Source organism: Trichosurus vulpecula, chromosome 1 (assembly GCF_011100635.1).
Source record: "Trichosurus vulpecula isolate mTriVul1 chromosome 1, mTriVul1.pri, whole genome shotgun sequence".
In the NCBI taxonomy this organism is placed as follows: Eukaryota; Metazoa; Chordata; class Mammalia; order Diprotodontia; family Phalangeridae; genus Trichosurus; species Trichosurus vulpecula.
Window position 1 is genome coordinate 331,161,663 of NC_050573.1, and position 27,366 is coordinate 331,189,028.

At 36.5% G+C, this 27,366-nt stretch overlaps 1 protein-coding gene across 1 annotated transcript in view; it reads left to right on the plus strand.

Annotated features, from left to right (window-relative positions):
* Positions 1-27,366, plus strand: part of LOC118837960 (cadherin-18-like) — a 143,117-nt gene that overhangs the window by 86,061 nt on the left and 29,690 nt on the right. The window contains exon 2 of the mRNA XM_036745126.1: positions 126-420. Within this exon, the coding sequence (XP_036601021.1) occupies positions 126-420 (295 nt within the window). The remainder of the gene's footprint in view (positions 1-125; positions 421-27,366) is intronic.

A 27,366-nucleotide genomic window follows, 5' to 3' on the forward strand; every position in this document is an offset into this window, starting at 1 on the left:
ACCATGAAAACTAGAAATGAAGTATTTTCACAACAAAAAAATAAAATCATATATCTATATATAAATATTATGATATAGGATTATGTTATATCAGTACATATTACATTATATCCTGTCTTTTGCAGCTACACTCCAATTCTGACAAAGGTGATGGATCAGTCAAATACATCCTTACTGGAGAAGGGGCTGGGACAATATTTATCATTGATGATACCACAGGAGACATTCATTCAACCAAAAGTCTAGATCGAGAGCAGAAGACCCACTATGTCCTACATGCCCAGGCAATTGACAGATGGACAAACAAGCCTCTTGAACCTGAATCTGAATTCATTATCAAAGTACAAGACATCAATGACAACGCACCCAAATTTACGGATGGACCATACATCGTAACTGTGCCAGAAATGTCTGACATGGGTAAGAAAATAGTTTTTTTCAGTTCAAGCAACTAACTCTTTATTCATATGTCCAGGAATACTCACTAAGAGCATAAATGCTTTTTTATTGGAATGTAGGATTATGCAGGAAAATAATTTATGTTAGAAGCAAAAGCTCAATATTGTTTTTAAAATATATATCTGAATCTTTCTAAGGAGTATTATAAGGATAGTACATCCAGTGTATGGATGGGATACTTTTTAACTGAATTCCAAAGTCCTCATGAATAAATAGCAATTGGGTTACAGAAATTAAAAAAAAAGTCTTAAATTTTCAAAAACCTACACAATTTATATAATTTTTAATGCCTTTGAATGTGTAAATCATTTGTGTAAAATGTGGAGAACATAATATAATAACCAAAAGAAAAACCTCCCTTTTTGTTATTTTTCAATAGGCTGATATTATCTTTTCAGATAAAGAAAAAGGGAAATCTACCTAGGTGTAATTTTCATATTAAGCGCTTATTATTTATGCTTTCATTTGACTGATAATAGAGTGATATTATCGTTTAAGACACAAATCTCTTGGGAGGAAGGGGTAACTGAAGTTACATTGAAATGTCAGAGCCTTAGCAGTATTCCACTAAAGTAGCTTTTGAGAAAATCCAGCCCGGAAATATCAGTTCTGCACCCAAACAAGAATGTTCATTATAATAATAATTCACATTTATCCAGGACTTTAAGATTTATCAAGTGTTTTTCTTACAACAACTCTGTAGTGTAGATAGTAGACATATTCAGTTGTTTTTTTTTTTTCTGATGAGGCACCACATGCTCTAAGAGGTTAAGTCACTTGTCTATGGCCATGCAATTAGTATGTGTTTGAGAGAGAATTCAAACCCAAGGCTCATAAATCAAATTTCAAGGGCCTATTCATTGTACTAAGATGATTATATTTTGTTGTTTTTGTTATTCAGTCATTTTCCAGTTGTGTCTGACTCTTCATTATCCTATCTGGGGTTTCCTTGGCAAAGAGACTGGAGTGGTTTGTCATTTCCTTCTCCCATTCATTTTACAGTTGGGAAAACTGAGACAAACAGGGTTAAGTGACTTGCTCTGGGTCACACTGCTCATAAGACCAGTTTTGAACTCAGGAAGATGAGTCTTCTGACTCCAGGCCTGGCTGTCTATCTATTGTCCCACCTATCTGCCACTTATCTATGGGGGTGGATTTATGGTTCAACATAAAAATCACAGTCTTCAAAGAAACTAATGAAGATATATGGGTAGAAAAAGATATTATTCTAGATCTAGAGGAAGAAGACTAATGGGCAAGGAATAGAACATTCAATCAATAACAATTTATTGCATATTTATTGTATACCATGTACTATCCCTGGGTATACAAAGACAAAAAATAGAACATGCCTTGCTGGCAAAGAGCTTACATTCTATGGGGAAAGATATCATCTGTCTATGTATGTGTGTATACGAATACACACAAACACATATAACTACAAAGTAATGGGGGAAAGGGTGAGCTCTAGCAGCTGAGAGGATCAGCAAGAAAGGCTTTCGATAGAAGAGGACACAAGGATTCAGGAATAGGAATCTAAGACAGACCTTCAACAATTGGAATAAGATAATGAGGTAGGTAACATAGTGGTGTAGTAGCAACTCCATACCTGTCTTATTAGTTTCTGTAAATACAGGAATTCTCACCCTGAACCATTGTCCTCCTTCTTGGACACACTGTCAGTTGTCCAACTGTTAGCAATTTGTCCTATTAACTGATATTTATACCCCTAGTGAGTACTTACCCTGTCCCTGTCAGTTCCAATAAATGTAACCAAAGTACAAGGTCGACAAGATCCATGGCAAGACTGATTTGATAATGCCGTCACATGAGTCATTGGTCTATCAGAGGCAACAAGGCAGCACAGAGGACTCGGAATCATGAAAATTTGATTTCAAATCTGATCAGTCTCTGATACTTACTAGCTATATGACTAACCCTGGGCAAGTCATTTAACCTCTGCCTACCTCAGTTTCTTCATTTGTGAAATGGAGATAATAGCATCTACTTCCCAGAGTGATTTTTCAAATCTTAAAGCATTATATGTGTCATACATTATTATTTCAATTATTTCTATTTCCTTTGCTTTTAAGCAGGATCAGTCCCAGAGGTTAGGACAGACCTAAACAGACTCAAGTTAGGCCTATTTAAACTACATCTAAACTTATAGATGGGCTTTAAATAGCCTCATTTGTAAAGGCTGTAGGGTCCACAGTTGGCAGAAAGCCGAGAAGATCATTAGAGTATCCTCTTTAGTACTGAACAGTCTAGGTTTTCGATCTATCACTTAATTCAACATGGATGTATGTTTGGGAAAGAGTTTGTCAATAATGAGTTTATACAGACAATCACATTTTCATTAGGGTTAATATGTTATTCCTATAGGAAATACTTTTGCTTTCAGGAGGACATATAGATTTAAAACAATCTTTAGTTCTGTCATTTTGCTGAACAGATCAAATTTTGTTTAAAATTAATAATTTTGCAAAGTTTTGGTTTGCCAAGATGTTTACAGAAAATCCAGCAATTTTTTTTCCAATAGATTATTTTGGAGATTTTTCCTGTAGCAGAAAAATGAACTTTGTTATGTCATTTGCTTCTACTTAGATCAATGAGTTCAGCAGTGTGATATTTAAAAAAAAACCATTTTCTTTATTGTAGTGAAAATTGTGAATTCATCTGTCTATTTATTATCTACATCCACACTATCTTTCACTTTTCTTGAGGTTAAGCTAATAGCTTTGTACGTTAGAACCAGAATTGTCTTCATCTGTGACCTGAGTGAGATAATTCATGAGAATTTTGATTACTTTGTTCTTGTTTTTAAAAGATCATTTTGTCTGTAGTGACCAGGCCTAACTTATAGAGCTGCTTAGATTTTAATCCCGTTTGTTTATATGAAGCAAAGAATGGAATAATGATGATTCTGTATTTCTTAACTTCTGCCTCATAATTTCCCAGCCTCCTTTAAGACTCAGCTCATATCCCACTTTCTGTATTAGGCCTTTCCTTATTTCCCTGATGCCTTCCCCTCTGGGATTAAAATAAATTGATAACTACGATTTATATAGCACCTACTCTATATTCATCACTTTACAAACATGATCTAATTTGATCCTCACAGCAACCTTGGGAGATAAGTGCTGTTATCATCCCCATTGTTTGGTTGAGGCAACTGAAGACGACAAGTTAAGTAACTTGGCTCCAGGGACACATAGCTAGTAAGTGTCTGAAGTTGGATTTAAACTCAGGTCTTCCTGCATACAGGCCAAGCACTCTATCCACTTTGCTACCCAGCTGCCTAAATTAACTTTTCCGTATTTAACCAAGAATTTATTAAGTGCCTACCATGTATCAGACATTTTACAAATGTTATCTCATTTTATCCTCCAGACATTCTTGAGAGGAAGGTGCTATTGTTTTTATAGATCGCTTTATAGATGAGGAAACTAAAGCAGATGCAGGTCAAGTGACTTGCCCAGGGTTACATGGCTAGTAAATGTTTGAGGTCACATTTGAACTCCTCTCTTTTACTAAGTCCAGGGCTTTATATTCTGTGCTGCCTCTCAGTCTCTCTGTCTGTCTCTATCTATCTGTCTCTGTCACTGTCTCTTTGTTTCTGTCTCTATCTGTCTGTCTCTCTCTATTTTATTTATTAATTTATTAACCTAATTTATTAGCATTTACCTCCCCCTCAAAAAAATTAAAATGTGAGCTCCCTGAAGATGGGGGCTGTTTGTTTTGTCTTTTTGTTATTTTCTTTGTATCTCCAATGCTTATCACAATGCCTGGCATATAGTAAGCACATAGTAAATGCTTGTTAATTGACTGACTAATCAGCACAGAATGTTTATGATCTCTGGGAAAGGAAAGCAGAAAAGAAAGGTGAATTTATTAAATGTAATTTTTCAATATGTGACTATTCTTCATACCTTGACTGGCACAATTCAATTTCATTTATCATCTATAAGAGATTGTTTCCTATTCCTGTGGAGAATTAGTAAATTGAAAGGAGAAAGAATACTGGTAATTTACTGCAATGGACCTTTAAAGAAGGGACAATCATAAAATACATACTTTGTTCAAATTATTGCAGTGACCTCAAATTAGGATCTTGTAGAAGTTTTTTAGGTTAGAGTAGTCAAACTGCCAGGCCTGCCCACTGTACAACTACTAATTGCAGCCTGAATTGGATTATAATGTAATTGGGAAGTCTTTAACAAAACAAATAAAAATATAGAAAACATAGATAAATTTTATTTTTGTTTTTGTTTTTTTATGAGTTAGTATGTTGCCAGGAAGATTCATTTTCTATTTTCATTTGACTTGACTGCTTTAGGCCATATCTATAAGATCTATAACAGGTGACAATCTAATCATTTAGAAAATCTCTACCATTAATGCCACAGTGAAGTTCATGGATTCCCTTGGCAAGAGACCTTTTTATGAAATGACAGAGAACTATTATTTTGATTTATGACTTTTAATCTTGCCTATAGAAAGAAGCTCTACCTACATGATTTCTTTAAAATAAAGTTTTGGAGGCAGAACCAAGGTGGCAGAGAAAAGGGAAGGGCTTGCGTAAGTTCTCCCCCCAATTCCTCCAATTATCTTTAAAAAATTCCTCAAAACAAATTCTAGAGAAGCAAAACCCACAAAAGGACTGAGTAAAATAATTTTCCACCCAAAGTCAACTTGGGTCAGTAGGAAAAGTCTGTTGTGCCAGGATTAGGGTAGAGCTCAACACAACTCAGGCTATACCAGTGCAGACCAGGCCCCAGCAAACCAGGAGCTGGCCTTGAGGGCTACCAAATTAGTGGGATCAATGACAGTTTCTAGACCTCCAAGCACACAGATGGTAAGGGGAGTGGACAACTAGTCAGGAAGAAATTATAGGGGCATGTGGATGGTTCAGTAGATAGATCACCAGCCCTGTAGTCAGGAGGACCTGAGTTCAAATCCAGCCTCAGATATTTGACACTTACTACCTGTGTGAGCAGGGACAAGTCAATTAACCCTGATTGCCTTGGAGAGAGAGAGAGAGATTGCGATTACAGGGGTCCCTTTGTTCATACCGGGGGCAGGACTCTGTTGCATTGTCCATTCTTGGATCTAGGCCCCCAGTCCTGGGTCTCGGTCCCAGAGCAACAAGGAGTACTAGAACACCAAAACTTGCAGCTACAAGGGAGCAGGGACTCTGGTCATAGTTCCAAGGTGGAAAAGAGTGCTTGTGGTCACTCATAGACTAATGCACAGTATAGGAGAGTGGTAAATACACTTCGCTCTAGATCATACTACTTTGGAAGAACCAAAACCTTACAGGTCCCCGAATTACTTATGAAAACTGATGCACAAAAATCCTGAAGTTTGAGATGGTGCCTCCTCCACTCCAGAAGCAGAGCCCAACTTTGGCATAGACTTAAAAGCCAAGAAATAGGATGGAAAATGAGCGAACAGTAGAAAAAGATTCTGATGATAAAAGTAACTGTGGTCACAAGGAAGACAGCAAAGTCAAAACTCCTATATCCAAGGTCTCAAAGAAAACTATGAATTGGCCCCAGGCCATGGCAGCACTCAAAAGGGATTTTAAAAATCAAGTAAGAGATGTAGAGGAAAAAATGGGAAGAGAAATGAGAGTGATGCAAGAAAATAATGAAAAAAAAGTCAACAGTTTGGTTTAGAGGCCAAAATATTTACTGAAGAAAACAATACCTTAAAAAAAAAACAGACTAGACCAAATGATAAAAGAGGCACAAAAATTTACTCAAGTCCTTAAAAAGTAGAATTGGCAAGTGGAAGCTAATGACTTCAAGAAAGACATCAAGAAAGAATTTAACAAAGTCAAAAGAATGAAAAAATAGAAGAAAATATGAAATATCTCATTGGAAAAACAGCTGACCTGGAAAATAGATCCAGGAGAGATAATTTAAGAATTACTGGACTATCTGAAAGCCATGATCAAAGAAAGAGCCTAGACATCATCTTTCAAGATATAATCAAGGAAAACCATCCTGATTATCTAGAACCAGAGGCTAAAATAGAAATTGAAAGAATCCAACAATCACCTCCTGAGAGAGATCCAAAAATTGAAAATTCCAGGAATGTTATAAATTCCAGAGCTCCCAGGTCAAGAAGAAAATAATGCAGCTAAAACAAACAATTCAAATACTGTGGAGTGACAGGATATAAGATTTAGCAGTTTCTACATTAAACGATTAGAGGGCTTGGAATATGATATTTTAGAGGGCTTGGAATATGATATTCTGGAGGGCAAAAGAGCTTGGATTATAACCAAGAATCACCTACCCATCAAAACTGAGTATAATCCTTTGGGAGGGAAAATGGACATTCAGTGAATTAGAGGGCTATTAAGAAGTCCTAATGAAAAGACCTCAGCTGAATAGAAAATTTGACTTCTAAATATAAGAGTCAAAAGAAGCATAAAGAAATAAACAGGAAAGAGAAATCATAGGGGATTCAATAACTTTAAACTATTTACATTCCAACATGGGAAAAAGATACTTGTAAAACTTTTTTCATTATTAAGGCATTTAGGAGGAGTATACATAGACAGAGCGCACAGGTGGGAGTTGAATTTGATGGGATGATTATCTGAAAAAAATAAAATTAATGAGTGAGAAAGAGGGATGCCCAGGGAGAAGGGGAGAGGTAGAGGTAGAATGAGGTAAATTGTCTGACATAAAGGAGGCCCAAAAGAGAATTTACAGGAGAAGATGGGCCAGTGGGGGTAGGGGTGCTTAGAGCACTTGAACCTTACTCTAATCAGAATTGGCTCAAACAGGGAATAACATGTACATTTACATGTAGAAAGCTATCTTACTATACAGGAAAGTAGGAGGGTAAGAGGATAAGAGAAGGGGGTGGGGCTGATAGAAGGCAGAACAGATTGGTGAAGGTAAAAATCAGAAGAAAAACACTTTTGAAAATGTACAGGCAGAAAGGAGAGAGATCATAGGATAAATGGGAAAAATAGGATGGAGGGAAATACATAGTTGGTCATCATTACTGTGAAAAAATACAGCAAATTTCTCTGATAAAGACCTAATGTCTCAAATATGTAGAAAACAGAGTCAAAATTTATAGAAACAAGAGCCATTCCTCAATTGATAAATTGTCAAAGGACATGAACAGGCATTCTTCAGACAAAGTGGTTGATGCTATGTATAGTCATAGATAAAATTCTCTAAATCATTATCAATTAGAGAAATGCAAATTAAAACAACTCTGAACTATCACCTCATACCTGTCAGATTGCCTAAAATGACAGAAAAGGAAAATGACAAATGTTGGAGTGGATGTGGGAAAATTAAAACACTGTTGGTAAAGTTGTATAGTGATTCAATCATTCTGGAGAATAATTTGGAACTATGCCCAAAGGGCAACGAAAGTATGCATACTCTTTAACCAAGGAATACCATTCCCAGATCCCGCCCCCCGTCCATCCCCCCAAAAGGGCAAAGTACTTATATATACAAAAATATTTTTTTTAGCAATTCTTTTAGTGACAACAAAGAATTAGAAGTTGAGGGGATGTCCATCGATTAGGGAATGGCTAAGCAAGTTGTTGTTTATGATTGTGATGGAATACTTGTGCTATATGAAATGATGAGAAGGATGCTCTCAGAAAAACCTGGAAAGTCTTGCATGAGCTGATGCAAAGTGAAATGAGCAGAACTGGGAGAACATTATTCACAGTAACAGCAATCTTGTATGATGTTCTACTGTGAATAACAGCTATTCTTGGCAATACAATAATCCAAGACAATTCTGAAGGACTTATGATGAAAGGTGCTGTCCATCTCCAGAGAAAGAGCTGGTGAAGCCTGAATGTAGATTGAAGCTACTTTTTCCTTTACTTTCTTTGTTTTTCTTGTTTGTTTATTTTTCTGTGTTTTCTATCACAACATAACTTATGTGGAAATGTGTTTTGCATGACTACACATATATAACTTATGTCAAATTGCTTGCCTTCTCAATGAGGGGTGGGAAGGAAGGGGAGAATTTAGAACTCAAAATTAAAAAAAGGCTGAAGTTGTTTTATATGTAATTGGGAAAAAATAAAATATTAAATTAAAAATACAATAAAGTTTTATTTATATTCTTCTTTTATATTTTTAATGATACCTTGTTTGTTCTTAATGTATCTCTTCTTATTTCTACACAGTGAAATGTTCTTTTTAATAAGGTTTAAAAATGAGAGAAAAATGAGGAAATTTGATGAATATACAAATCATATCATCATTTTAAGCAACATCTCCCAATAATCATATCTTGATTTTGCAAAAGAAAAAAAAAGGAGAGATACATTTTCTCAACTATTTAGGGGCTAAGTGTAGTCATTATAGCTACAGAGCATTCAATATTGTTTTATCTTTGTAGTTATTCTTCTGTCATTAATAGACATTGTTTCTTTTGTTTCAGAAATATTCTACTGCATACACGTAGCATGTTCATCCATACCAAAATTGATAGGTGTTTCCTTTGTTTCCAGGTCTTTGCTACCACAAAAATGTTGCCATGAATATTTTGTTGCATATGAGATTTTGTTTAATTTCAATTAGATTCATTCTAAATCTAGGATTTTATGATTGTTCTTTTATTTGATTCATGTGAAAGAAATGACATAATACAGTTAAGACCCTAATCTAATTAATATGAGAATTCCCAGATTGCAACCCATCCGTGCCCGACTACCCTATGTTATTTTTGTCCATGTCCTTCTAAAAGTTCACCATAAAGGATTAAATCAACCTATTTCCTTACTATCTGTTGATGGAATAGAATTGTCCCTTGCTTTTTTCAAGTCTTTAAAAATGTAGTGTTCCATGACTTCTAGTGATATATCAGAAAAAATGTTAATATTAAAATGATAGATCTTTGCTTCATGGAAAAGCTCAGGTTCATAAAAATGTTTTGTAATTTCCCATAGGTATTCCATTCTGTTTTTCCTCCTCATGTTCATATGCTAGTGGATGAGATCAACAGCCTTTTATCAGTCTTTATCATTATTGACCTCTCTGAAGCTTTTGATACTTTGGAGTAGTCTCTTCCCCTTTGTATTCTCTTCTTCTGGGTTTCTTCCTGGTTCTTTTGCTTATCTGAGCATACTTTCTAGGTCTTTGATGGACTTTAACCCCATCATACCCACTATGCATGGATATCCCACAAGGATCTGCCCTGGACCCTCCTCTCTTTGCCCTCTACATTATTCTCCTTAGTGATCTTAATAGTTACCATGCACTCAATTATTGTTTTTATGTGATGATTTTTTTATGTGATTCTTCAGTCTACTTATGTAGCCCTAACCTCTCCAATGATCTCCAGTTTTGCATCTCCAACTGCTTATTGGCCATTTTGAAATAGATGTCTATAAGATATCTTTAATTCAATATGTCAAAAACTGAGTTCATTATCTTTCCCTCTTAACCCTCTTCTCTTCTTAACTTCTTGAGTGTACTGCTATGCTCTTAGTCAAGCAGACTTGCAACCTATGTGTCATTCTTCACTCCTCACTTTCTCTCCCCCACTCATATCTAATCTGTTGCTGTCAATTTTGCTTTTGTAACAGCTCTGCAATATCCCTCCTTCTCTCCTTTGACACTGCTACCACGAGGAACATGCTTTCGTCATCTCACATCTGTACCATCAGAATAGCCTGCTGTTTGGTGTCCTGGCCACAAGTCTCTCCCCACTCTAGCCCATCCTCTACTTTGCTGATCTTCCTAAAGTGAAAGTCTGATCAATTATGTCACTCCATTACCCAATAAAGAAGAGTGACTTTATATCATCTCCAGGATCAAATAGAAAATTGTCTGTTTGACATTTAAAGTCATTCATAACTTGGTCTTCCCCCTCCCCAAGTTTTACAGTCTTTTACCTTTTCCCTCCTCCCAAATACTCTATGATCTATTGAAATTGGCCTCTTTGCTGTTTGTCCAACGAGACAATCCATATTCATACTCTGGACATGTTTACTATCCCCCCTTATCCTGGCTCTCTCCAACTCTCAGCTATTATCCCACCTTTTGTAGAATGCCTTTCCTGATTCTCCTTAATTCTAGTGCTTTACTTCTTGATTGTTGTCATTTTATCCAATATATAATGTTAATATATAGTAGTTTGCATATTCTCTCCCTCATTATATTGTGAGCTCCTTGAAAGCAGAGCTTATCTTTGCATCCTGAGCACTTAGCAGAGTGCCTCGTGCTTAGTAGGTACTTAATATATATTTATTGACTGAATGACTGACTATAGCTTATAATTCAACTCTACAATATAATCATTAAACATTCTCTATCCACTAGGTTTAATGTTATAGAAATGATCAAATCATTTTGAATAACTATAGGTATCATTCAGAAGGCTCTACAGTGTATGTAGGTTTAATGTTTTGTTTTTTTTTAAATCCATGAGAAAATGTCAAGTTGTTTGAGATAGCACTATATATATATTCACATTGCTACTTTATGCTTTCATTTGATAGAAATGGAACAGAGTGCTCAAATATGAATGGAAAAAGAAATTATATATATGCATTTATATACACACATGTATATATACATAAAACACAACACACATATGTGTATGTGTATGTATATGCGTATATATGTATATACTTATGTAATTTTTAAATGCCAAGCATAACATGTCTGAGCATTTAACACTACTTTTAAACATTCTATTAATGAAAATTCAACATTATTCCTTATTTCATGTGCATCATAATATTATATTACATTAATAATTCATACTAACTGCCATCAGTTATTATGTGCAACTTTTTCCTTTAATTTGGATTCAGCTGAATTTGATTAAAGTTTTAAGATTTTTGGAGCATAGAAATACACAGAATTGAGAATGAATAGTTTTATTAATACTATGAACTCATAAAGCCACATTGGTTATGAAGGCAGAGAGGGAGCTGCATAATCATAAGTGCATATCCCTGCTTTTATAGTCTGCAATTCTGGTAAATACATTGTATTGCAGAGATATAGAGAGGATGGATGACATAATTTTTTTTAAAGTGCATTGACATTTTCACATTGAAGATGCAATATAAGTGTCACATCACCAACTGTAACCCACTGTTATTACAAATATATTACATTATCATCAAAGAAATATGAGTCAAAAGTGTTTGTCTTAATAATGCTTCATCTACTCCCATTTCTCCAATACAACTGTATTGAATTTTTCTGTTCTATTTCTTATGGCTATCATGACTTTCTTTAGTTACTGTCCAGCTTTTGCCTGTCTTGATCTCAATTTTGGTTTGGAATAAAATATAATGCAGTAATAGATACTTGAGATTATTTCTTGAAATTTCTTATTACATAATTTTACCAGTTCACTTTTGTTATTTGGCTGAAAATAAAATTTACTATCTCTATTACTTATATCTCAAATGAAACATAGTGTTCTACAAGCAATACCCACAGATATTTCTATTTCATCTGGTTTCATAAGACACTATTAAGAATATCACATATACATTGTTCTTCTTATTCATTTATGTTACCGAAAATGGAGAAATATCTGAAATGTCTTTGAATGAAAGAGTAAAAATTGGTAGATTACCTTAATATTTGCATAAAAAGAAAAAAATATTATTGGACAGTCTCTAGGAAGATTATTATACTAAAATACTCAATTGGAAAAGTTATAAATTGTTAAGAATGTTCTGGAAAATTTACAGAATTATGTAAAAAAATAGTTACTAAACTATTCATATCTTTCCCCTTGCCGTTATAATATTGGGAATATACCCCATTAAGGTCCTATGGCTAACACAATATTCAGAGTAGCATTTTCTGTGGTAACAAGAGGGAAAAAAGCAAAGTGAATGTCCATCACCTGGGGAATAGATGAACAAATTGGGGAATATTAATGTCACAGAGCTGCAATAATCACAAATTTGAAGAATTTAGGGGAACCTGGGAGGACTTGAAGCAGAGTGAAGAAACAAGAAGGAAGGAGAGAAGGAAGGAAGGAAGGAAAAATTAGTAAGGAAGAAAAAAGTAGGAAGGAAGGAAAGTAGGAAGGAAGAAAAGAAGGAAGGAAGGAAAGAAGGAAGCAAGAAGGAAGGAAGGAAGGAAATAAGTATTTATTGTTGTTAGTCTTCAGTTGTTTCAGTTGTGTCTGAGTCTTTATGACCCCATTTAGGTTTTTCTTGGAAAAGATATTGGAGTAGTTTGTCATCCCCTTCTCCAGCTCATCCTACAGATGAGGAAACTGAGGCAAACAGAGTTAAGTAACTTGTCCAGGGCCACACAGGTAGTAGGTGTCTGAGGTTAGATTGAAACTCAGAAAGATGAGTCTTCCTGACTCCAGCCCCAACACTATCCATTGTACAACCTGGCTGCCTTAAGCATTTATTATTTGTCTACATTTTTACATACTGTGCTTTTTATTATTTACTAATATGTCTATAGATCCTCACAACAACCCTTGGAGATCAGAGGAAACTGGAGAAATAGAAGTTAAATGACTTGTCTAGAGTCATACAGGTAGTATTTGAGGTTGCGTGGGAACTCAGACCTTGACTATAGACTCAGTGCGTTATCTGTTGTGCTACCAAGCTCCAACATATAGTGACTCTTGATGTAAGAGAGACAGCATGACTTAGTTGAGTAAGCCTTGAAGCCAGGAAGACTCGGGTTCAAGTCTCACCTCTTACACATCATGGCTGTGTGAATCTGGGCAAATAACTTAAACTTTCAGTAATCTAAGTAACTTTTAAATATTTTAATTTGCAGAAAACATGCTGACCTATATTAGTAGAGTGAGTTTGCTTATGTGAGATTTCCCTAAGCCAGTGAAATATCAGGTCTAATCTCTTTAACACTAATGTAAATGAAAAAAAAATTGAATATACTACTGAATTTAGATTATTTACAAAGAACTATCTTCATCCCAGAAAATATAAAGAAACACATTTCCCTTTACTTGGTAGAGTACTAGTGGGCCATGTTTGTAGAATGTTATATAAGCTATAAGGCATGGTCATTTTCTCAGTTGTGGTTTGCTTAACCTTTTCTTGGGTCTAAGGTAGTGTTCTTAAATGGGAGAGGAAGTGAAATTTTTAAATGATGATTCTATAATAAAAAGGCATCAATAAAACTTAGAAACACTTTAAAAATAAAATAGAAAAAAATAGATGGAGAAGACCTATGAATTGTACCTTTGGTGTCTAAGAATTTCACAGGTATGTTGTCTTTTAATTGGGACAGTCACTAATTTCTCTTCATAATTATGGACTTGGTTTTTAGCCTACACTGTCCCTAGACTTGCTCTCTTCTGTTGGGAACCATGCTACACAGCTTTTACCTCTTTTTACTGTGAAAAAGGAAGCTATTATTAAGTTATTATATCAAAGGAAGTAATCTACTTCTGCCTTGATCTTCCCACGGGCTTTCTATATGTCCTTTCTCTGGAAAAACACCATATTCAGATATATGATCCATAAGTTTTCAAATTTTTTGACAGTTCTTTATTTTATTTTACCAGAACAGAAATACAAAATAGAAAAAAGAGACAAAAATATATCATTAACTTAAATATTGAAACTTAAATATAAAGTAAGAAAGAAAAAAAAACATGTCATGTGCATAGCCGAACACAGGAGAGGATTCAAAATATGTAACAATAAATTTTCATTTCAAGAAAGCCTGTATGATAAATAATACACCTTGTGTTGAGAATTGTCCATCTTTGCTTCCTTGTGTTTTCTTTTGTTCTCTGCTGTGCACTTTTTAACTTTGTTCTTTTTTCCCCTCCCTCTCCCTCCCAGAAGGCTACAATATAATTTAGATATGTTTCTTGATATGTAAATACACGTACAGATATATGCATACACTTATACATGTATACTTATGTATATAGACATATACTTTCCCAAACATATTCTACTCCTGCTCTTTGTTTTTTTATATTTTACATATCTTTTGTTTCTTATCCCTCCTGCCTCCTCTACTTTACTTCTACCTGCTACATCACCTTCCTATTACTTGCCTACCCCCACTCCTCCACTAACCACCCTACCCTCCTGTCACTTGCCTAAACCCCTCTAAGGATCCCTCCCCTATCCTCCCATTCCCATTCTTCACCAGCTACCCTGCCCTCCTAATACTTGCCTTCCCGCTTCCAAGGATCCCTTCCCTATCCTCCCATTCCCATTGATCTGAACTCCCTTTACCTATTCCCTCATTCTCCCCTCTAAAAATCCCTCCCTTGTCCTGATCCCTTCCTTGTCCTCTCCCCTCTCGTTATACCCGTACCATTTTATTTCTTCTAAATTTAGAATACTTTTATACTCTTCTAAATATATATGTATTGTTCCCTGCCTTGTTCTAATGCTTCAGGACAACTGTCTTTAATTATTTCTTGTATTATGGTATCAAGATTCTTTTTTTGGTCACAACTTTCAGTTAGTCTAATTATTTTTATATTTTCTCTTCTTTATCTATTCTCCAAATCTGTTGTTTTTCTTATAAGATGTTTCACTTTCTCTTCTATTTTTTCATTATTCATGTTTTGTTTAATTATTTCTTGATCTCTTATAATTTCACTGGCTTCACTTTGTCCAATTCTAATTTTCAAGGTGTTATTTTCCTCCTTGAGATTCTGAATCTCCTCTTCTAATTGGTTGACCTTCCTTTCATAACTTTCTTGTTTTTCTTGGATTGTTTTTATTTTTATTTTTTCCTCCATCTCTGTCATTCAATTTTTAAAGTCTTTTTTAAGATCTTCTATAAATTCTTTTTGGGCAAGTGACCATTTGACTTTGATCTTTGAGGGTTTCTTTACTTCAGTATCCTCCTTTGAAGATGAACCCTGGTCATCTCTATTCCCATAATAGGTCTCTATGGTTGGATTCTTTCCCCTTTGCCTGTGCATTTTTTGTGTGTGTGCGCTAATGACTTGATTTTTGTGATACCTCTAGACCTGGGGTATGGGAAATGGTGCCTCTTGCCCCAAATCTTCAGTTCTCTCTAACCTGGAACCAAAGCCAAACCTCTAACCTCCTGTAAGTGCCCACAGCCAAGGGCTTTCTGTCCCACTGCTTCTGCACTCATCAGGCTTGTACTGGTTGCTTCTTGCCCCCACTGCTCTTTGGAGCACAGCTGGGTCTGGCATTCCTCATCAGCAGAGGTTCCCGCAATTTTCCTGGGCTCAAACGCATGACTCCCCTCATTTCAATTTAAGTAAAGGTAGAATCATGCACAAAATATCTTATTTAGTGACCTACTAGTTCCAAACCACTTATACGCTCTAGGAATAACTATTTTTTTTTCTAAATAGTTTAAATGTGCTAAATAGTTTACAAAGTTGGAATTGCTACAGGTTTACAAGAAAATTTTATTGAATGACAAAGTGAGCCAAGAGCATTGCCTACATGAATAAATATAATTAATATATTTTAGCTTAATTTATTAAAGTGTTTGAGATTATTGAAATAGCTACTGCAAAACAGAAATTAGTTTATACTTTTCCAGCTTCTTTTTTCCATTCATTATGCTTCCATTGTAGTTTTTTTTATAAATCATTTTCTTCTATAACAAATATCGCTTACTCTACTTTCTACTCACTACCTGAGCCTGGGAGAGTTTGTGTTACTCTAATAACTTCCCTGTTAGTCTTTCTTTTACCTTTCAGTTGAACTAAGTTTATTCCATACCATATAGACAATGGATAATTCTAGGACCTTTTGCCATTTAAATCAGGTTTGTTATCTAAAAATTTAAGTAGAAATTCAGTAAATCATCTGAGCTTCTATCTTTTTTCCTTGTTTTTGACATGATTCAGCTACTTAACACTGCTTTGAATTCCTAAATTTTCTTCCCTTTCTTTTTATCATCACAGATGAGGTCCAATTGAGTTGTCCAATTACACTTAATATATGAGTTCCTTACAAATAACTTTGGGGACATGATTTTTTCCACTGTCATCCTTACATTAAATTCACTTATCACATTTTAAAAAATGATACCTAGGTGATTTTTTTTTGTCAGTGTGTGAAGTGCAATATAATGAAATGACAGGAAGATAGCTAGAAGTTGTGGGAGGATTAAAATGTCTTGATGATCATTTTGTATGTTTCATGAAGGTTTTTTATTAGGAATGCCCTCTGGTCAGATCTTTGTTTTAAGAATATACATTTGGCAATAATCTGAGGTTGGATTGTTTAAGGAAGAAACTCAAAGTAAGGAGACCAATTAAGAGGCTGCTGTATAAGTTCATTTGAGAGTTGATGAACATCTGAACCAAGTGGAGAAAAAAATGTATATGAAAGACTGAAGTGGCGGTAAAATTGACAAGATTTAGCAACTGATGAGGTATTGAGAATTAAGCAGAAGATATAGTTAAAATAGACTTAAGTGATCTAAGCTAGAATAACCTGTGACCCTTAGAGCTCTTTACCCCATTTTTGCCACTACACCACGAACAGAGAAAACAGGGTTTCATCGGATTGAGGGTTATTTTGTGGCCCTTTTTTTGTTTGTTTGTTTCATAAGATGGCATAGACAAATAATTCATGACATGTTGGTCAAGATGCTGTTGATGTGCCTTTTTATTACTAAGATTAATTTGGTTCAATTCCATTCCTGGAACAATTACTGAGAACTTCCAGCCTGGAAGAAACTGCTGGTGCTTATTCTCTACTGGCATAAACTCCATAGTGATTTAAAAAAAAGACAAAAAAGAAAAGAACAACAATGAAGCATCTAAAAATAAAGAGCAGAATGAAGTTCCAAAGGGGACACAGAGAAGCAGGTCAATGTTACTGCTGTTGTATTTAATTTAATATACATGCTTACAATTAGGATATACATTGTATGATAGAATTTCATGGTTTTGTACAAAATGCTTTTTTCTGTTTTTTTTTTTATGTAAGGAATTGTATATTTTGTTGAGTTTTGTCAAATTTGCCATAAAAATAAATTTTAAAAAAGAAAAGTATGATCTAACCTAGTGTCCTCCTACTGCTCAATTCTGGGCCTAGTTCATTTCAAACCTTTCCATTAAATCAATCAATCAATCAATTTATCTGACTAGTAATATTTGTACCTGTGATGTATATATGTCTTTGGGTATGTGACTTTTAGTGACTTTTCCAAGGTCGTAGAGGAAGTATGTGTCAGGGGGGAGGACTTGCATATTTGTTATTGTGATTTTAAGACTATACCTAAAGACTATTTAAATCATTCTACTTCTCATTATATGTCTGTATCTGTGTACATGCACACATATACATACAGAACAGAGAGAGAATGACTAACTTGAAAATCTGTCTGACCAGGTGCTTGCTAGACTAATATTGGGTGATTATAAACACACACACACACACACACACACACACACACACACACACACACTTTTTGGTGTATATGAGTGTTTTGGTGCCAGTGTGAGTGGGTATGGGTGTGTGTGCATGTGTAGATATTTCTGGAGGAAACACCCTCTACCAATGAAAGTCAGGAAGTCATTGAAACTTAAGTCTTAGAAAGTTACTTGGATCACTAGTACATTAAGTGATTTGCCTAGAGCCATATACCCATTATGGGTCAGAGACAAGACTTAACATCACATCTTCTTGACTCTCCTTCTGTCTCCTCTATATACTATGTAACATCACCCCTCAGACTTTATTTATTTAAATGTACATGCCTTAAGTGTGATATATTTGTATATGTATTGTCCCTGCAAAGTTAAATGGATTGCTCAGAAAAATCAATATGAACCAGATAAAAATTTACTTTTGAAGCTTGTTGGTTATTAAATATTTGGCATTTTGCAAATTTTATTTTTTCTTGAGAAATTAAAAATGTTGAAAAATTCAAACAAAGCTTTCTCTCTCAATATATAATATATACCCACATATATGTATATATGCAAATATGTGTATGTATTTCATCCTTTTGTTGCTGTTCAAATTTAGATAGTCAAAATAATCTCTATTGTAGTATAATAGATTTCACTCATGAGGCTTTGTAAATAGTCCCAGGCTTCATTCATTCAAGAAGGGAAGTGATTTGTCCAAGATTCCAGGGTAAATAAGTACTAGAACTCAGAAATATACTTCCTCACATGCACAACTGGAAAAATGACATAAAAAGGTCAAATGGAGGTTCCATTTCTGCGAATTGCTGAAACAGTTGTGGTAGGAAGGGCACACTGCGAGGGTATGTAATAATGATTAATAATTTGTTTGCTGCTGTTAAACCATGGATTTTTAAAGATTCACGTGTGTTGCAACACTAAGATATGGTTAATAGTGAAAGAACACTGTTAACAAAACTAAAATATTACTGATTTCATTAAATTCAACCCAACATTTTTAGTTCATGCAAGGCATTAGAAAACCCATTAGTGATTTGTGATAGTTAATTAATTTGAAATATAGTTTTTATACCATACAAATAAGGAGATAACAAAGAATAGACTTGTAATTGGGTATTTTTTTTTCCTCCTGTGGCAAATACAATTGAGGGTCAAGGTGATTCAGAGGACAGTCCAATGACAGGTACAGTGAAACTAGCAGAGAGAGATTCCTTGGGTATAATAATAATGATAATAATTAACAATAGCTAGCATTTATCTAGCACTTTAACTTTTGCAAAGTGCTTTATAGATATCTCATCTGAAGGGTATATGTCTATGGGGAAGTGGGGTTCAGGAGAAAGTTACCATGACAGAGCCCTGGAGCCAGAGGCCCTCCCCTTGGACACATCTCTTTCCTCTCCAACTCCCAAAGAGGCAAGGGCTGAACCATCACTACTGCCAACTGTCCCTGCTTGTGTAGCAGAGTAATTGAGTCAGACTCTGGCCTAGATTGGCAGAGGGGATGTTTATGTGGAAACTAGATATGTTTGCCAGGAAAGAGTTCCATGTGTTAGTTGTAAATCTTGGTGATGAAGGATAGGCAGAGAGGCATGTTCAAGGACACTACTCTGATTAATTAGCCTAGAAACAGTGATGATGATTATTTGTGTTTGTTTATTTGTCCAGACCAGTGATTTATTCATTTTAGGAGATTTGGTGAGAAAATTCTCTCTACGCTCATCAACAACTCTTCTATAATGTAGTATCTTAGAGAGTTGTCTGGGCCAGTCAAAGGTTAAGTGACTTGCCCAGAGTCATACAGCCAAATATGAATCAGGCTTAGGATTTGAACCTGACTCAGACTTCTCTAAGGCCTGCTCTCTTTCTATTATGTCATGTATAATATAATAAGAAGAGTAATACTTCATCTATGTGTATGATGTGAAGTAGTATAATAGTATCTGAAGTTCTTAAAATCCCTATTCTATAGGAATAGTTCAGCCTGCAGAGCACAATAGTGGAAAGAAGTAAATAGCTGATTTGGAGTAAGGAGATGTGGAAATGAATTATGAGATTCAATATGCATATAACTTTGGCAAATCATTTCAGCTCCCTGGGTGTTTTTCTTTTTACAGCAAATCTCTATGGCTCCATTCATCTGTAATCTATGATCCTCCGAAAATAGCCATTTAATTCACTGATTTGTATATAGCATGGATCTTAGTCATTCCTTAAATCCAGTATCCACAGCTTGACTGACAGCTAACAGGGTCATAAGGATGATGACCAGCACACAAAGAATAGACAGAGATGCACAGGGTCAGAGCAGACTCTGGGGAGAGGCCAATAACAAGCAAGGATAGGCATTATAGGTAGGTACAGAATCCATGCCAATTCAACAAATATTAAGTGTAGGGGACAAGTAAAGACAAGGAATATTACTTAAAATGTAACCATAAAAATATAGAATATTTAATAAAAAGCCTCATCACTTAAAAATTTAAAAATTAGCTTACTGATTAATTTTATATAGGACCTGGTAGGAAAGTAAACATATGGAATTATGGGGATCATGTGAGATAATGAAATTAATGTATGTACTTATATAAAAAATAAAGTGCTTCTAAATATCAGCTTTTATTAACTTCAATAACCTATTTTGATATAGGATAAAGGATAGTAGTCAGACTAATTTTACTTTCATTTGACTATCATTTTCCAAACTATAATTGTGTTATGATTGACTGAATTTCATGAACATAAAAGCAATGGGAAGCTGTACTTACTTTTTTATACTTTTAAATGTTAAATAACTTGCAAGTAATATTAATGCTCAATTATATGTGCTTTTTAAGAGTTTTTTCCCTTGGGGTGGTGTATATATGTAAGTGTTGGGAATATACTCACATTTTGCCTCCTGATACTTTGCAGTCAAATACAAGTCTAGTGGATAGAGAGGGGAATCTAGAATCAAGAAGACCTGAGTTCCTCTACTGATTGGAGAAATGCAAATTAAAACAATTCTCAGGCACTAACTCATAGCTACTATATTGGCTAATAGGACTACAAGCAGAATGGCCTTTGTTTTCTTTGAATGACTCAGTTTATCTTATTGAGCCTTGCTGGGTGCTGGGCCCCAGGCCCAGAGCCCTGTTAGGTGTGGAACCTTGGTGGGGCCCTAGGTAGGGCTACCTTCAGGGAGGGCCTAGTTTACACGTCTGGGACAGCAGAGGCTTTTAGACCACATGGGTTTAAGTCTGCCTCTTTGTGACAATTCATGGGACTGGCTAAGGGGAGGTGTTAACTCCAGAGCCATGCCCTATTGGGTGTTAACCTAATCTACATGGATGTGAACCTCCCAGGGTCCTAAGGGGAGGGGCCAACTCAAGAACCAATCATCTCTTGTCATTCAGCCGATGCTTGATGATGTCAAAAACTCTATAAGAGGAGAGAAGACAGCTTGAAGACCCCTTTTTCCATTAGAGCCAGAGACAGCTACAGCCGAAGCTGAAGCAGGAGCTGCCGGTAGTAGAGCTGACCCACGTGTGGACCAAGGAGTGCTGAGCAACGACTTGAGGCCAGTGGGTAATCTTTTTACCGTAGAGGGGAAGCAGGTATATGATTTTTTCTTTATGCCATCATGCTTCTCTGTGGCCTCCTGGTTACTCTTGTGAGGCGGACTTATTGGCCCTGGAAGCTTTTGATTAAAATATCAAAATGGGGATGCTGGTTCATGGGTCTGTTATTTTGGAGCTTAAATACATGCTTTAATTCTTCTGCCTCCTACCTGGGGAATTCCTTATATCCTGCAGTTCCGAACCTTTCAGACATATACATGATTCTCTTTGAAATCATAAATTCTGCCTTCATAATACATTTGGCAACGAGAATGGGATTGCTAGGTATAAGATCTCTATTTAGGAGCAGAATAACTTCAGAGGAAGAGATGAATATCTCAGGGTGGGAGGATCCATTTTATTCCTCCCTAGCAAAGGAATTGGCTAAAAAAGCCGGACCCTGTGAAAACTGGGAACCAAGGCTACTGAGAGGAGATCCTAGGGATTTGGAAAGGTGTTTCCAGGAGATTCGGATTCAGTCAGAAGCATCACTATCTAGGCAAAGCTGGATAGTGTTATCAGCCTACCGGGTAGTATATGAAAGATTGAGATTAAGTGAAAGAGATGGAGGCACTCCTACCCCACGGCAAGAAGGGGAATCTTAGATAATAGGAGAACAAACTGCTGCTCAAGAATCTACTGACTCAAAAGAGAACTTTTCTATTAATGTGGCTAGGAGCAACAGGAGGCCAAATAAGCCAAGAGTGCATTCCAACTCAGCCCCGACTGAGCCTGACTGCCTGCTTTGTCCTTGCCATGGTGGCAGGGGAAGCAAGTGGAGGGAAAATGAGACAAGGTTAGGGGCTGAGGCACAAAACGCTACTAGGGTTCAGGACGTCCCTCACATAGAGAATGGGAGATGGTTAAATACTCAGACAAATGTTCATCCCATACAAAGGAGGAAGACAAACCCAAGGTGACAATTCAGTTATGAGGGAAATTCAGGAAGATTTCTCACAGCAAGAGGTCATGGACATTTTGAGTAGATTCAGCCAAAGAATAGGAGAACCATTAATATCTTGGATGGTAAGACTCAGTGATCAAGGGGCCAGTGGAATATTAGTAGATAGGATGGACTGTATGAGATTCATAGGTATCAGCCACGATCCTCTAGTTCAGCAAGCTTTTAGGGAACATCATCAGCAAGGAGATGGTGCTAGCAGGACTACTCTGTTGGCGTTAGCCGCTGTGGGATGCAATAAGAGATTTACTACTGATTCTATGTGGCCCACTGAGTACAGACCCTGGTATTCACTTAGAGATTGTATCAAGAGACTAAAGGAGGAGGTAATGAAGATTGCTATCATGATAGGAACTGCAGACAAATATTACAATGATCTCATGGGAATCCCTCATGGGAATTTAATAATTAGGACAGCTCCCCCTGCTTATAAACAACTGATTTTGAATCTGTTACTTGGGAAAGTAGGGAGCCGTCTTACAGAGGTGATAAATAAGATTTTACAGTTACATGACTTAGGAGACTGGGGAAGGGATAGATCTCGAGAGAGAAGGGTGAATAGCCAGCAAACTTGGTGCCAAAATAGAGTGACAAGAAAAGAAATGTTCACTGCTCTATTGAGAGCAGGGGTAGGTTTTGAAATGATATATGGCATTCCAACCAATGAACTGTACAGAATGTACTGAGATAAAGGACTAAATAACAGAAGAGATAGGGAAATAAGAACTGCTCCTGCAAACGCTACAGACGTTGAACCTTCATACCCAAGTGAATCACATGTTAGGGAATACTAGGAAACAGGCCGAGCCCCAGCCCAAATTAAGGAAATACACAGGCTGGACTGCAGACCTCACATTAACTTGAAAATGTATTGGAAAAATGGGTCAAGTACGGTAACAAAGGCATTAATAGATACTGGGGCTGAGGCCACCCTTATCTATGGAAATCCAGACAAGTTCAGCCATGGAACTCCTATTACCATCACGGAACTAGGAGGGACTGAAATATCAGCCACACAAGTTAAATTGATGATAAAAATTGGACAGTTGCACAAGAAAGAATATAGTGTGGTTGTTGTGCCTGTTCCTGAATACATCATTGGAATAGACATATTGAAGGGTATGACCTTAAATTTACCTGAAGGGAAATACCAATTTGCAGTGAGGAAAATAGGCATTAATGCAGTCTTAGTGGGGAAAATCAAGATGGATCCAATCACTTTTCCTGAACCTTCTGAAGTAATTACTTTGAGGCAATATTGTGTGCCAGGTGGGCAAGATGAAATTGCCAACACTATAAGAGAATGTGTTGAAGCAGGAGTGTTAGTCCCTACAACTACTCAATGGAACAACCCTGTCTGGCCAGTCTGAAAGTCAGATGGGACATGGAGGATGACAGTAGATTATAGACAGCTGAACAAAGTGACTCCTCCCTTGTATGCTGCTGTTCCAGACACAGTTACTTTAATAGAATACAAAAACATGAAGGGACTTGGTATGCAGTTACTGATTTGGCCAATGCCTTCTTTACGATCCCAATAGACCCCAAGCAATGGAACCAGTTTGCTTTTACTTGGCAAGGCCAACACTATACATTTACATGCCTGCCGCAAGGATATATTCATAGCCCAACTATTTGCCACAGGATTGTAGCTGAGCATTTGGATGAATTAAAGTTACCTGGTGTACAGCTTACACATTACATAGATGACATCATGATACAGGGAAAGAATATAAAAGAAGTGGAGGAGAGTTTAGCATTATTAATTGACCATATGAAAAGCAAAGGATGGGAAATCAACCCCACAAAAGTTCAAGGGCCAGCTCAAACTGTAAAATTCTTGGGGATACAGTGGAATAGAAGACTGCAAGAAATTCTCCCACAAACTTGACAAAAAAACCAGGATTTTCCCACTCCTACTAATAAGAAAGAGGCCCAAAAGTTCATAGGGCTATTTGGTTATTGGAGACACCACATCCCACATTTGGGACAGATTTTAAAACCCTTGTATAAAGTCACCAGAAAGAAATATGAATTTGATTGGGCACTTGAACAAAGTAGAGCTTTTGAGGAAGCAAAGGCTGCTATACAATTAGCTCTGAATTTATGGCCTATGCAAAATGGGCCAGTGGAGTTTCAAGTGACTGTACAAGATGACTATGCAAATTGGAGTCTGTGGCAAAAACAACAGAGCTGAAGTGTACCTTTAGGCTTTTGGTCAAGGAAACTGCCCTCATCTGGAGTGCAATATACACCTTTTGAGAAGCAGCTGTTAGCTGCATATTGGGCTTTAGTAGAAACTGAACAACTAACTCTGGGTCATGAAGTGGTATTAAGGCCTGGAATTCCAATTATGACTTGGGTAATGAGTACCCCAGCTTCTCACAGAATTGGACATGCACAAGAGGCAAGCATAATCAAATGGAAGTGTTATATTCAGAATAGGTCCAGAGCAGGCAAAAGTGGAGTTTCAGCTCTACATGAATCTGTGGTGAACATTGACACTGAGAGGAATGAAAAACCCCTAGAATCTAAGCAACAGATGGCACCATCCTTAGTGAAATGGAATAATGGATATGATGGACTAAATGAAGCACAGAAGAGACATGCTTGGTTTACTGACGGGACAGCAAAATATTTAGGACAGAAGAGACATTGGAAAGCAGTAGCATATAACCCCTGTACTAGGCGAACTCTGGAAAGTTCTGGGATGGTGGAAGTAGCCAATATGCTCAACTGATGGCAGTGCATCAGGCCATCAGAACGGAGAAAGGAGGACAGTGTCATATATTACTGACTCATGGGCAGTAGCTAATGGATTAGCTACGTGGATGCCTATATGGAGGAATCAGAATTGGGAGATTCATTGCAAACAAGTTTGGGGTAAAGAGTTATGGGAAAATATATGGGACATGTCTTTGGTTACAGATTTGTCAGTTTTTCATGTTGATGCTCATGCGACCCTGACCACACCAGAACGTGAGTACAATGCATACGCAGATCGACTAGCAAAGATTGCTACTGAATGTATTGTCCCCACTCCGACTCCAATTGATGACCCAGCCTTAGCAAAATGGGTCCACCAGACCGCCGGCCATTTAGGGTTCCAGGCCACCCATCGATGGGCACAGGATCGAGGTATCAGTATCTCTCATGTGTTGTTAAAACAAATAACAGAGGAGTGTTGTATATGCCAATTAGAAAAAGAATGAACTCTTCCTAGGATAGTAACTGGAGAAATAGTGAGGGGAAAAGTTCCAGCCCAAATTTGGCAGATAGATTATATTGGCCCACTACCCCAGGATAAAGGATATAAATATGTATGTACGTGTGTTGACACCTATTCAGGTGTACTAGTGGCTTGTCCTTATAAGGACACAACTCAGAAAAACACCTGTAAAACCCTAGGTATTGTAAGTTTATACTATGGAACCCCAACGCAGATTCAAAGTGACAATGGGTCACATTTCAAGGGCAAAGAAGTGAAAAGATATTGTGTGTTGAATAATATAGAATGGATATGTCATATTCCATATTACCCACAAGCATCTGGGATAATTGAAAGAATGAATGGATTGTTGAAAGAACAGCTGAGAAAATTAAGCTCTAATAATTCATATCGACATTGGAAGGATAATTTGTCTATTGCCTTACGTAATTTGAATAATAGGCCCTTAGGGGGGAGTACATCTCTAGCCAGAATGATGACCCCAAATCTGCAGATTAGAGAACAGCAAACACGTGAGATCCAAAATATTGAATCTTGGACTGTGAGGGAAGATGTCCCATTACCATGTCCAGGAACACCTGGTTCGGCAGGATATGATTTACATTGTATGGAGAATTTTAGGTTGAATAGGAAAGAGATAAGAAAAACCCCTACTGGAGTATGTATGAGAATCCCCAAGAATCATTTTGGACGGATATTACCTAAACCAGGATTAGCAGCTCAAGGAGTACATATATTGGCTGGAGTGATAGATTCTAATTATCTCAAAGAAATTGTTGTGACACTCCAGAATTTGGGTGAAAAACCTGTACAATTTTGTAGAAATGATAGGATAGTTCAAGTGATTATTATCCCCTGTGAAAAAATACCATTTGTGAAAACTGACCCTCCTCCCAAAATAACTACTAGAGGGGCAAAAGGGTCTTGCTCCATTGATAGAATAAAGTTGGGAGCTAAGGTATGGGTAAAATGGAAGCCAGATGATATTCCAAAGGCTGCAGAAGTCATAGCCCATGGGAAGGACAACACTGTAACAGTTGTCTATTCAGGGGAAGATAATTACCAAATCGTACCTCTGAACCATATATTTTACCGTGAATAGGGTATAATAATAGATTCACAGACTCCACAGGTATGGCTGATGCTGGTAAATGCCACAAGCCACTTGGAGGGAAGTTGACCTTGTGTGATTAATTGATGAAAGCTTGTACATCTGGGGAAAGGCTGGGAGGACAATCCTAGTGTCTATCTAGGATGGGATCCTCTTAGTTTAGTTTTCCCATTGTGTTCCCTTGTACAGAAAGAAAAATGATAAATGTTGGAGGAATGTGGGGAAAAAAGAGACATTAATGCACTGTTGGTGAAGTTGGGAAATGATTCAACTGTTTGGTAGAGCAATTTGGAACTATGCCCAAAGGCCTATAAAACCACGCATACCCTTTGATTTATCAATACCATTACTAGTTCTGTATACCAAAAGAGATTTTAAAAAAGGAAAAAGACCTACATGTACAAAAATGTTTATAGCAACTCTTTTCTGGTGGCAAAGAATTGGAAATTGAGGGGATGCACATCAATTGGAGACTGCCTGAAGAAACCGTGGTATGTGATTGTGATGGTATACTATTGTGCTCTATGAAATTATGAGCAGGATGCTCTCAGAAAAACCTAGAAAGACTTACATGAGCTGATGCAAAGTGAAATGTATTGTGTACAAAGCAACAGCAATGTTGTAAGATGATCAGCTGTGAATA